This window comes from Limanda limanda, chromosome 1 (genome assembly GCF_963576545.1).
Source record: "Limanda limanda chromosome 1, fLimLim1.1, whole genome shotgun sequence".
In the NCBI taxonomy this organism is placed as follows: domain Eukaryota; kingdom Metazoa; phylum Chordata; class Actinopteri; order Pleuronectiformes; family Pleuronectidae; genus Limanda; species Limanda limanda.
In genome coordinates, this window is record NC_083636.1 from 33,529,695 (window position 1) to 33,542,878 (window position 13,184).

At 41.9% G+C, this 13,184-nt stretch overlaps 1 protein-coding gene across 2 annotated transcripts; it reads right to left on the reverse strand.

Moving 5' to 3' along the window:
* Positions 1-2,337: 2,337 nt before the first annotated feature.
* On the reverse strand, positions 2,338-11,540 carry pax8 (paired box 8). Of its 2 annotated transcripts, none has more exons than XM_061075720.1 (11): positions 11,519-11,540; positions 8,058-8,223; positions 7,676-7,873; positions 7,362-7,438; positions 7,014-7,139; positions 6,156-6,331; positions 5,827-5,944; positions 5,356-5,595; positions 4,762-4,863; positions 3,473-3,559; positions 2,338-2,408 (listed from the first exon to the last, which is right to left on the reverse strand). In XM_061075720.1, exons 1-11 carry the CDS (start codon positions 11,538-11,540, stop codon positions 2,338-2,340), a joined length of 1,383 nt encoding a protein of 460 aa, XP_060931703.1. The 2 variants fall into 2 exon arrangements, with proteins under 2 accessions (XP_060931703.1, XP_060931702.1); XM_061075719.1 differs by having other exon boundaries at positions 3,473-3,562.
* Between the last annotated feature and the right edge of the window lie 1,644 nt (positions 11,541-13,184).

The following is a 13,184-nucleotide window of genomic DNA, read 5'->3' on the forward strand; positions in this document are numbered from 1 at the left end:
AGATAGCCTGTCAAAAATCATATATATAGAATATATAAAAAATCTGTTGTATTTAAAAGGAAAAATTAAATACGGGTGACCAGTAGAAAGGAAGAAATCTAATACCATTGATACATTCTATCTTTATATGTGACATATAATATATATATATATATCTTTAGACCTGAATATGCTTTTTAAAAATAAACTATATCACACATAACACATATGTAGGCCTATGCACATTCATCGGCACATTCACACTCATTCATACGTTCATTAATACTCATCACAGGCTATAATTCAATGGCGAATGAGGAAGATCATGGGCTATGATGAAAAGCTCCAGAACACCCACATGTTTATGTCATATTCACATTAAAGTCCCATCATATTAGATATGTTTAGCCTTTATATATTTGACAGTGTAAATTATTTAAAAGATATCAATTTGTTTGATTGACAAGTGTAAATGTATGTATTATTATTATTATTATTATTATTATTATTATTATTATTATTATTATTATTATTATTATTATTATTATTATTATTATATGTCACGTGCTGTGTGTCTGTTGGGGTAGGGGGGAGGGGGGGGTCTTGTGCGCGGCCTCCCTCTCCGTCCTCCTCGCGGGGCCGCGCATGAGGCGGTGGCACCAGGTGGGCCGCGGCCCCGGTGAACCGTGGCCTCGTTAACGCGCCGCAGTAATGAGGCCGCGACGAGCCGCGCAGCGACTGCAAATAAAACTACATGAAGCAGAAAATAAAAGACCAAATTAAACAGATGCGCGTGTTTTCAGGATCATTGGTTTCGTCCTTTTAAAAAAAATGCTCAGAGCTGCAAAAACGATAAGAAAAGACAAAATAATTTCAGGTTAAGAAGCTGGCGACCAGTTTTTGTAATACTACATATAATAATAATAATAATAATAGTAATATTAACAAAATCTGACAATGAATACGTATACTTTTTGAAAGGTTTCATTACAGTAGCCTTAGAGTGCATTTTATTATCATTATTATTAATAATAATAATACAATCAGACTATGTACCTATAGTTTTGGAGAAGAAACTTCAGCTGCCTTGTGAAACGTTTCATTACAGTCGCCTTACAGTGCACTTTAATAATAATAATACCAACGATGATAAGACAAGCAAACAATAATTTTGGAGAAGAACCTTGTCATATCACTGCAGCTTGTAGTGTATTATTATTATTATCACAATCAAAAAATGTTCTGTGTACCCATAAACGCAAATTATATAAAAAAAGAATTCTATGTTTATTTTTTTTATTAATTTCACAGGTTTTTAAAAAAGACACAGTAGAGGCAGTGGTAAATTTGTCATGCTTTAATTAAAATAATTCTTTAGAAATTCATTATGTACATCTGCAATAATATTAATAACAGTATAAGAAAAAATAGTCACAGTTCTTACCAAACATCAGAACAATCGGCATGACAACAAACTAAATTTATTTGAAGCAAAACAAACGCAGGCCCATTTCAAGCCCTGTTGGTTTCAGTAGCCAAATCATCAACCCCCCCCCCGCACCCACCCACACACCCACCCCCCTCCCGCCCTCATCAGTCATTCTCTGAGTCAAATTGCATCACTTCCCCATAAGTAATTCATCATTTACAATATGTACACATTGCTGAACAGATACATTAATTGACTTGGAGGGGCATACGTTGGCATGTTTGTTGTAATTGTGATTAAATGTGTCGCCCTTCGGTCTGTACTCGCGACCAGGAAAAGCTCTGAATTTACAGTGGAAACAACAACAAAAAGAAAATCACAAAAATGAATTTGCAAGCAGACACAGATCAAGAAAAGGAAATTTGACAGGGTTCACAATTAAGGACAAAGAAGCGTTAATTGTAAACAAAAATGTGGGCATAGTTCATTATAAAGAAGTTGCATATCCCTACTCACTGAAGAGTCAAGTTGCAGATGTGCGACAACGAAAGTCTTTGGCCAAAACAGCATTAGAGAGCTATCTGTGTAGTGATCATACTGAAGTCAGGCTGAGTCTCTGCAGGAAAACAGGCCCAGCGAGGAGTTCACTGTCAGCAATGTGTAAACGTGCACGAGTCAGAGTCAGTCCTGGACAAATGGTGGAGGTCCTGACAAATAAATAACCCAGAAGATGGTTTGGTTCACCATGAGAGGATGTGATAAAAAAACTAAAAACCATGTTGCTGGTTTTGTCAGCAGAGTCTCAAGTTCACATCCAGTTTTGACTTTCATGCCTTGGTCCGCATGACGGTGTGAAGGTTCTGCAGTCTCAGCCCGGTGGGTCGAGTCCGGTCCATCAGACACAGAGTCTGACCTCCATGCAGCAGGGACTAGAGGTGGTCGTAGGCGGCTGATGGTGGTGGGGCTGTGCGGGAGGCCGAGCTGTAGTAATAGGGGGAACCTGCGGGGGGAGACACAGAGGGAAGAAGGTGGAGGATCAGACTTTGTTTATCCCCTCTTATCTGAGCTTTCACAGCAGATGGTTGAGCTGAGGGTCTGAGCGGCTCTGACTGTCTGTCCCTGCGAGTGGAGCGAGTCCATGATCGAGTCTCGACCTCTGATGTGACTCCTCAGGAATCAAAGTGCAGGACTTTCCCAGAGATGTCCCTTAAAACCACCAGATGTGCCTCGTGAAGAAGTTATTTTCACAACTGATACACAGGCTGATGTCGATCCATAGATAGTCCATATTTCTATTATCTATTTTATGGTCCTGAGATAAAGTATTTCATGGTCAAACGATTTTGATCTCAGACTGAAGATGTAGTACATCTGCTGCCAGTTAATATCAAATGGAGCAATGCATAAATAAATGTATATATATATATATAAATGTAAAGTATGAACAGTGCTGGGAAAGAAAGTATTCTCTTTTTCTGGAATTGTCTGTAAAATTAGTTTAAATTGAGTTATCTGATTTATCATCTGGTAAATTACTTCTTCAGTTGTCTAATTCCTTTGTTGATTTGGGCCTTTTTGGCACTGTTTGGCCATTTGCCTTATTATATATTGTTTTCTCTGCAAGTTTTTAGGTTGCATAAGAGGTTTCCAACCTTGAAATGGTATTTCTCAAGGTTGCATAAAGTTAAAATATATGAAAAACAGTATTTAAGTAATTTAGAACTTCCCAGTAAATCTGTCTACAGGGAGAAACTGCATTTTCCTACAGCTTCCTGCACGTCAGCTCATCATTTAAACAACATTAATCATAAATTTGGCAGAAGAGATATCTTCTTAACTTCCAGGGGAGTTTTATGAGTCAATGCAGACACTTCTGAAAACCCTTTCATCATCTAAATAATGTGTCTTTTATTCTGAAGGCCCACGTTCATCATCATACAGGAAAAAACTAAGTGTATTCAGAGACGAGGTGCTAGATTCATGAGGTTGTCAGCTGCAGATAAACAATATATATTAAGCGCACACACACACACACTGTCTCTGTTGTCGGCGTGTCCTTCTCACCCAGGATGCTGGAGTTAGTGAACCTCCAGGCCTCACTGTACGAGGTGTAGGGTGAATGAGTGTAGGACTGACCGGTGTAGTCTGCACCTGCTGCCACACAGAAGAAGAAAAACAACTTGATCAAACACTCACGTCCTGCAGATAAAACCCAACAACAAAGACAACACATGTTATTAAAAGGAGTGAGGCTAAGTCATGGCTGAGAGCTCTGTGTGTGTGTGTGTGTCTGTTTGTGTGTGTTTGTGTGTGTCTGTCCCAGCGGCTGCGCAGCCTTAGCTCATAATTCACCAACAGTTAGTGCAGCCTGTAAACCATTAATCTGTGGTGCAGGTGGACGGCTGAGGGTGAAATCCCTCGGACCAGTGGTGCGTGCTTCACCCTCTCCGCCCTCTCTCTCCTCGGCCCCTCGCATCGCTCAGCCTCTGCCCTCAGAACTCGCCCTCCTCCTCCCTCAGTCCTGCACTTCCTGCTTCCTGGCACTCCTCTTTCTTTCTTTTCTCCTCGTCCCTTTTTTTTTTTTTTTTTTTTTTTTTTTTTAACATTCCAATATCTAATTGGTAATTATGTTGGCTGGAATGAATCCCTGAGCTCCCCACCTCCTCCTCCTGTCCTAACCCCACCACCCACCCAACCACCCACCCCTTCACTCAGTAATTGTGTATCAACGCTTCCTCACAGCGAGCCCACCAGAAAAATAATAAATCAGACCCTCTCATTTCGCGCTTCGGAGGGCAGACTTCAAATAAAAAAAGGCACATCACACACACACATGCACGCACACACACACACTGTCTGGTCGTATGCAGGCATCTTGACAAAGACACACACACACAGAAACCCACACAAACGTGCACACACACACACCACACACACACACACACACACACACACCGCCCCCTCTTCGTTCCTACCCAGACTTTACACCCCCTCCGCCCACCCCTGCATCTCCCTCCCGGGCCCCCTGGTTCCCATGGCGATGGGTGGTCAGAGGTGTCTGGGTTGGGGGGGTGTGGGCAGCAGGGCGGAACCCCCAGCCTGTTCCCTGTACCCCCTGGGCCCGTGTGCACCCACGCACACACACACACAGACACACACACAAGTTCACCACCCTGGCAGGGCTACTCATTAACTCAGCCAGTCTCCCTGTTAATCTACAAGCCTCCGTTTCAGTCTTTCCTTTCTCTTTATTCCTTTTCTCCCTCCCTTCACTTCCTCTCTACCTGTTTGATGTGATTTTATACTTAAAAAGTGATGTTCTTTAATTCCCTCTGAGATGTTTTGGTCCTTACCTGCGACCATGCCTGTGATGGCAGAGGAGGAGTATCCTGACTGTGCAGGGGACGGGATGTGGGGGGGGTAACCGGGCAGCGTGGAGCTCACCATGTCACGTCCTGAAAACACACAACACCACACACACAGCTAATACGTTAAGATGGAATATTCACGTCAATGTTTTACAGAAGCTTTGGGGTGAGGGTTTTATTTTGCTGCAGAAAATTGCACTGAATCAGAGCCGTCACAAGATTGTCCAACGTTAGACGGTTAATTGTAAGAATTTCAATGAATAATAGTAATTTCTATGAGGAAAAAGGTCAAATTCTGTGGTTTCAGCTTCACAGATGTGAATATTTGCGGTTTTCCTTTGTCTTCTATTATAATTAATTATATATTGTTTAGTTTTGGACTGTGAGAATAAGATTTAGAACAAGAACAATTAATTTCAGTGTATTTTTCATAACCAACCATTGAGCAAGTTCAAAACCTGATCAATAAGGAGCAGATAATCATGGAAATAAAAAATTTTGGAAGCTCTATTCTCACTGTCCCCCTGCAAACACAAAAACGTTGGTAATGAGTATGAACATGAGTGAGATGAATGTTACCTGAGATGACAGACTGGCTGCTGAACTGCCCGTACACTGGTGCATGATGGGAGAATGAGTTGAATGCATTGGGGAAATGGTTGGAGCTGCAGCTGCTGCCGCTGAGAGACACAGGTTTCTGCAGCGCCTGCAGCTCCAGGAACGCCAGGTTGGAGGCCGCCATGTTTGGCGATGGGCTGGTGCTGGTCACCTCTGGGGACATTTCCTGTTTTAGACAGAGCGGCAGGGACTGAAGGGGCTCTGAGGTGGTGACGGGCGGGGGTGAGAAAAATAAAAGCAAATGATGAACATGAGTGGAACTAAAAAAAACACGAGTAACACGTCAACAACAAACAAAAGAGTGAGAGGGGTCAGGGTTGTGTAAGAGATGCTGACGCTAAGACTCAGCATGTTGAGGACTTTGTGCCATGCGCTTTGTGTGTGGGGGGGTCAAAGGGCATCATCGCCATCATCTAACATTAAGAGTCTCACCGGTCACCATGGTGTAGCCCTGATGCGCCAGATTCCGTCCAATGGTGGAGCTGGATGCTGAGAGGCTGGTCTTGGCCTCGTCCAGGCTGCCGTTGAGCAGGGACAGCGGGTACAAAGTCTGGGGGATGACAAACTGGGATTAGCCATTGGAGGAAGTGAAACGCAAGGACAAAATATCCAAATTGTGGAAAAACAAATCTGAAAATAAGAAAACAAAAAGAAGAAAAATCCATGTACAATTTATTGCCTTCCCCTCTGAGCTGTGTTTAAATACGTATTCCTTGGTTACTGTGTGTTTCCCAGTTCTGTGTCACTGTGTTGATCATCACCTGCTCTGCCTTGCTGCCGGAGGCCGAGCCGAATGAGTCCGGCGGGTAGTGGTGACGATCGAACCCGCAGTCCAGATGTTGCGAGGCGGCTGAGAAATGATCCACCCTCATCTGCTTCCTCGGGACGCCGCCGCTGCCCTGAGAGTCCACGCTGTGCCGGCAGCTGTCCTGGTCACCTGGGAGACGCACAGGGAGGATATGATGTGTGTGGTAAAAATAATAAAATCTCTAAAATTCCTCAGGCAGGATTCTGGCCACAGAAAATTAATTGTGTCATTAGTAAACGACTCTACTACTATTTAACTGTTTAACTTTTTCCCTGACACTAAACTTTCATGTCAGTGACCGATACAGAAGAACAGATTTTCATAGACGGAGTTTATACTTATATATGTGTGAATGTAGTGTGAAATAGTTTCCTATTAGCAGGCCTGAAATTGCCTTTCAGGGATGAATCAGGTATTTTGAATTAATCTCATAGCTCTTTGTTTAATGACTTGAGGCAGAGAAACTTGTTCATCGTGGCAACAATAAAGGTCAAATAAGTGATTAAATAAAGCAATCTGCAGTGTGTAGGTGTGCGTTTCAGCTTCATGACAGGATTTCTCAGAGTAAACGACTGCCTGCAAGATGTTAAAATAGTGTTCAATTCAAATTAGGTCCGAAATTAAACATTACATTTAAAAAGAAAGTTGCTAGATTGCAAATGACTTCTATGAAAATAGCTTTTGAGTGTTTCCTCTGTTTTGGTGGGAATAGCAACAGCTTAGGCCGTTGATGTTCTCCTGATGGACACCACAAGAGCACAAACTCGAACCGAGGACATGCAGCGTCTCATTGGCTTGATCTGATTCTTACTGTCATCGTGGCTCCTCTTGCCCTCGGCGCTGGGATGAGGGATACCCAGCAGGCCGCTGATGGAGTAGGTGGAGCCCAGGGAGTCGGACTGAGGAGATTCGGGAGGGGTGACCGCTGAACTGGGGACTGGGGAGGGAGAAAAACAAAAACAGACAGATTGGAGACGGAGAGCAGGAAACGATGCTGCACATCTCAGTGGTCGGCAAGGTCACGAGTTTAATCCCACAGAACAATGAGCGCGCCCTATCTTTAACCTTAATCCGTCAGCGTCATGTGAGAGCGCAGGCTGATATGGACAATGATACACAAGCTTCACCGTGCATGTGCATGTGTTTGGTGCCGACTTACTTAAGGTTTGTCCGGGGCTCAGGCCTTTTCCATCTAGAGGCAGGTTGAACGGCTGTTGGACTTTAGTTCGTATTATTCTGAAACAGAAAAACATGACTATTATTGGTTGGAAATAAACATTAACACGATGCGGCATATCAGTTCTGAAGGAAGAAGTACGTGAGGAAGTTTTAAAGTTTCTCTGCAGGAGCATCTTTGACGGGAAGACGCTGATTTCATAACCACAACATTGCACTTGTCCCCCTTGTCCAACTTCCATGACTGCTGAGCCACCGAGGCACAAACATGATTTCATTCATGATTGACTTTGTCACCTGTTAATGGAGCTCACGCTGGGCACCGTGTCGCCGTCACACACTCCCTCTGCCAGCAGCCGGTCCCTGATCTCCCACGCGAACATGGTGGGGTTCTGCCTCTTGTAATCGGCGATCTTGTCCACAACTTTCGGGGTGGCCACCTTGGGCTTGGAGCCGCCAATCACACCAGGCTTGATGCTTCCTGTCTCGTAGTAGCTGGAAGAAAAGAGGGTGTGAAGGAACTTTTAATTAAAAGAGAGTAGAAGAGTTTCAGTTGTGCTTTAGGCGTTGGAGAGTGAAACATTTGTGATAAGTAAACAGACGTCCAGAGCTCAAAGAACACGGAGAGGCCGATCATCAGTAACAGGAAGTTGAGTAATGTGCTCGTTGGTGAACTCACCGTCCCAGGATCTTGCTGACGCAGCCATGGCTGACTCGGAGCTGCCGGGAGATGTCACAGGGCCGGACCCCCTGGTGGGCCATGTCCACAATGCGTTGCCGGATCACCTCCGGAAGTGGTCGGCCATTAACAAACATTCCGCCTAGTTGGTTAAGACCCCCATGACCTGGGGGAGGAGGGGGGATGAACACTTGTAAATGTCTAGGAACCTGAGACATGGAAACGTAACAGCAACTGCATTTATATAAGTCATGTACACTTGGGCACACGCACACACGCACACACACACACAGACACACAACACACACACATTGGCCTACACCCCTACTGCTTCAGGAACGACTCGGACCAAACTACCAACACGAAGACATAAGTATTTTAACATCTGTTGACACAATTGTACTCATCGGTACATATAACATATATACATATTTATATAATATAATCTCACACTATAGTCAAAAAACATAATGTATCTGTGTGTGTGGTCATTAACACAAGAACAGAGTCTATGTCGAAATGGACGTTACAGTCATTGACCAATGTCATGTAACAAGTAAAACGTAAACTAAACAATATATGACATTTTTATTTTATATTATATTTAATACGGTTGTAATATCTTATTTGAAATTGTATTTGGCTTAAATTAAAGCAACTAAAATGTACCAGGGAGAATTGGTTATTTTTTTCTGACAAACCAGATTTAACGGGCTGAAGGTTCCAGTATATGATTCCTGATAAAGGATTTATAGTTTACATTTATTTAAATTGAGAAAATGAAAGAGGAAGTTCCTGATCAAAAATAACAACTTTGATATCAAATGTAAACACGGCAAAAGTATAATATTTAACGATCTGTTTTTTCTCTTCTCTTCCTGTTTAACGTCACCAAATGGCAAAGTCCAAACTCACCTCACAATGGTTTGATTACTTCCAAGTTATTTAGCTTAATATAAAAACACTTACAGGAACATTGTCAATGTTCTTTTCTAAATGCCACTAATTCATCTTTTTGTTTCTCAGGGAACCATGCCCTTTGGAAACCTGTCATTTTGGAATTTCCTTATTTGGTCACATTAAAGGGACTCTTACCTTTGTTGCATTTGAGAATTACAGCACATTCAAATCATCCCGCCTTCCTCCAATGCCCCACCCCCTCGTTCCCATCCGCGGTGTTTTTTTGAAGAAACTTTATTTACAAGCAGACTTAACACCTACTGCCTCCACGCACGCACGTGAGTTTTTGTTTACCAAAGCAATGGATTCGGTAAGTTATATACATTTACATTCACATGCCTTGATGACGCGGGCCCGAATGCGCCACAAGAAGCAGACGGAAAACCTGCATGTCCATGCAGCAAACAGACAGGTCTGTCAGCCAATAAGGTCCTTCGGTCCGAAGAATTTTATTGGTTGAAGTTTTCACTAAATATTATGAGAGTGAAATAATTGTTTGTTTTTACTCCTGGTGGGTCTGTCTTGCATTTTAGAGTGTCATTACCTTATTAATACCAATTTAACCTTATCCAAAAAAAGTGTAAAAATGCAACAAAGGTAAGAGTCCCTTTAAAGCAATGTCAAATAAGTTAAAAACAGGCTACATGGAATAATATTTGACATTATCTAACTTGTAGGATATTTTTATTTTTAAATGTATTTCCCATCTTGTGCAGCACATTGTATTATATCTCCTAAAAATAAGTAGACTCTTGTTTAGGGTGAAGGGCAGAGGATGTCTCACCTTGTCAAGAGACAAATGTGAATTGTGAATATTGGCTATAGAAATACATTCTGATTAATATTATTACCATTATAAGAAGTATTATTACCATCATTTATTTTTTATCTGGGATATAGGTAAAAAAAAAAGTTTGGTACAATGCTTATAAATTATAACTGATGTAGGCTACAGTAACACATCATACTTTACTACTAACTACTTTTCCACTAAGTACAACTACTACCAGACGTTTTTTTATATATTAAATATATCAAAAAAATACTATGTATATAAAAGTAAAGGACGGAGGATTCTCCCCCCTCACCATCAGACAGAGACGCACCATGGAGCGGCCTCCTCCATCCATCATCCATCCATCCATCCATCCATCCATCCATCCATCAATCCATCAATCCATCAATCCATCCATCCATCCATCCATCCATCCATCCATCCATCCATCCATCCATCCATCCATCCATCCATCCATCCATCCTCTCCATGGACTGACACACCAGGGCTTTTAATTTAACCCACTGATCCACCTCTTCCTCTCTCTCTCTCTCTCTCTCTCTCTCTGTCTCTCTCTGCCTTTTCCCAGCTTGCATTTCCACATCAAACAGACCGGACCGGGCCCAGGGAGGGAGGGAGAGAAGGAGGGAGGGATGGAGGGATGGATGCATGGGGGAGAGAGGGGAGCCTCTATTAACGCTGCCAGCGGAGTGTGGAAAAAAATCTCCCCGCCAAGCTTCATCAACCTGCAGGATATTAAAGCCGAGCAGCCCCGGGGGGGGGGGCGAGCACGCAGACGCGCGCACATGCATGCAGAGACCGCGTGCACGACGAAAAAAACAAAGCACATAAATAGAATCAAATAGATAGTTAGATAGATCGATAGGTAGAAAGATAGATTGAAATAGATGGATAGATAGATTGATCTGAATTGATTTAGGTTTCTAACTAATTAACTTCTTCATTATCCTTCACAGCAACCGGAAGAAACCATCACGTCACCCCTTCACCAGCTCCCTGTGAGGATGAGTCACTTCTCTCTAGGACTCTGGATATGTTCAGTGTTTCACAATTAATAAGTGTTGGAATGCAACCAACCAGCCTTCGGACCTGGTATTATACACATCCCAATCACTGGTGTTGGTGGTGTGGTGGTTCCAAGTTTTCTGATCCCAAATTTTCAGACCAACTTTTGGATAAATTAATATAAAATGATGTTCAATACAAAGAAATTACCTGTAAATATAAAGAGCTGGAACAAGCTGATGCTCAAAATGAAAATACTTCACTTAAATTCCCAATTTAACGTTCAAAAGAATTACAAACATTCATTGCATAGTTTATAGCCCAGAACACTAAATGCTGTGTATTTCTAAGCACAAACAACGTAATAGAATATATTCATATTTGTTAACTTTTGTAACTTCTACTCCCTAAATTGTGCCAACTTTATTTATTAGGTTTTCTGTTTATACCCTTGGCCGTAGTGCCAAATGTTATATTGTGTTTTAACAGCTTCTAAATGCTAAATAGAGTAAAGTGTTGATTTTCCAAACTTCAAGCTCCACAGGGTCATATCAAATGTGGAGAAAATTGATGATTTATGTTGTGCTCATTTCCATTTCCTGCTAATTTCATGAAATGCCAGCTGAATTAAAGGTGATCAGTTCCATCCCAGGGGTCTAGAGGAGACCCGGACCCCTGCAGCTTGTCTTGTGTTAGTTACCTCTTCCAGAGTGGCTGGACATATCCCTGAGCATTTGGTCCTCGTTCCACCGGCCCAACGTTTGACGCTCTCCTCCCACACTGTCTTAACTCAGTTAAGGTGCTCTTACTCCTCGGCCTGCCTCGTCTGGCATGAGTGTGCACCGCCGGTCACACGCTGCAGGAGGACACATGCAGGGGGTTTCATGAGACGCGGGTGTTTGTCAGACATGTGAGGCCTCTGAGGAAATAGTCTAACCCCGGGTGTCTTCATTTATGTCTGTACAGAGACCTGTGCACATGTTTCTCTATCAGTACGAACAGATATTTTGAGCCAATTTAACTTTAACTCTGTCCAGAATACGTCTTTTTATCTAAGAAACACTTTCATTTGATGATCAGTATTTGTAAAACATGAGAGTCTTTGTTCCCCTTCGGCCGGATCAGGTGACTGCTCCTGTTAGACATACAATTTCCCTTTGTTAAACACTTTGTAATTAGGTTTGACTGCTCTCATCAATCACTGTATACACAGCAGTGTATATCATTTAGGCTCTAAAATAGCAAAACTGAGGAGTAACATACGTGTTATGATGCAAGGTGGTCGTGATCTAAGTGGAACAAGTAAAGTTGGAGTGAGAGTTTGAGGAATGGTGGATCTCTTTGTTCCGGATTCACTTCATTTTGAAGAAAATCCGACATTAACCTTAATTTGAATAGCATAAAAGCTATGACCATGGTGTTAGATGAGCATATATGAAATAATATTTTCCCAAAGATCAAGTGGCTCCATCTTGGATTTGATTAAAAGAATCTGCATTAAATAAAGAAAGCGATGGATTTAAAAGGAAGTGGTAACTAATCTTAACTCTTAATTAGAACATGGGAAGTCTGTTGTAAATGTGTTGACTGGCAGTTGTTGCTGCTCATATATATGAGCATTGAATACAGCTTCCATCTGTTCAGCTGCTGCTGCTGTGTCACATCTCTCCTCTCTGCACAAGAGGCTTAACAGACGTCCAGCTCCAGGAAGATCACAGCAATACGAGCAGGATATATAATAATATAATAATAAAAATGAGACAGTGTCTCCATAATGAATTCATTGGACTCAAATGTTCACCCGGGACAATATGATGTTGGGTTTTAAAAGGATTCGCAAGTGAGAAAGAGTCAGATTTATGAAAAGTCATCAAAGTCCATGTTAATTGTGCCAAATGTTCACATTTTAACTGTGATGTGCGTGTGTGTCGGGTGTTGTCGTGTCCTGCTGGGCGACACTCTAACATTTAGCCAAATAATTAGCAGAGTGTCACAGTCTATTACAAGTGACGACTGACGACACAAGTTAAAGTGCAGTGTTGGATCGGATTCACACTTATTTTTGGTTTTGTCGCAAACGACATTTACACTGTGACTTAAGATTAGAAATGTAGCCTTGATTTGATTTGATAAAGTTTAGACGTTCGATGTTTAATGTCTGAGCTTTAACTTGAAATTTTGTAAAACTATGTATGAAAACCAGTGTAACGTAAAATATAACTTCAGGTTTTAGCGGAATATTTAAGTTTTAAGAATATCCTGACTGCAGGTTGTGATATAAAAAAATATCTCCCAAAGCTGTAATGTACAAAAAAATGGGAATAGTGGAGTGATAGTGAAAATCATATATTTTATAAAGTTACATA

Bases quoted from the DNA above. Each gene is read 5' to 3' on its own strand.
- pax8 (XM_061075719.1), bottom strand. From the start codon at position 11,540: ATGTCCAGCCACTCTGGAAGAG. The intron at 7,439-7,675 runs GTGACAAAGTCA...TTTCTGTTTCAG, and splicing joins AGCGTGAGCTCCATTAACAG to AATAATACGAACTAAAGTCC. The intron at 2,409-3,472 runs GTGAGAAGGACA...CTCCCCCCGCAG, and splicing joins CACTAACTCCAGCATCCTGG to GTTCCCCCTATTACTACAGC.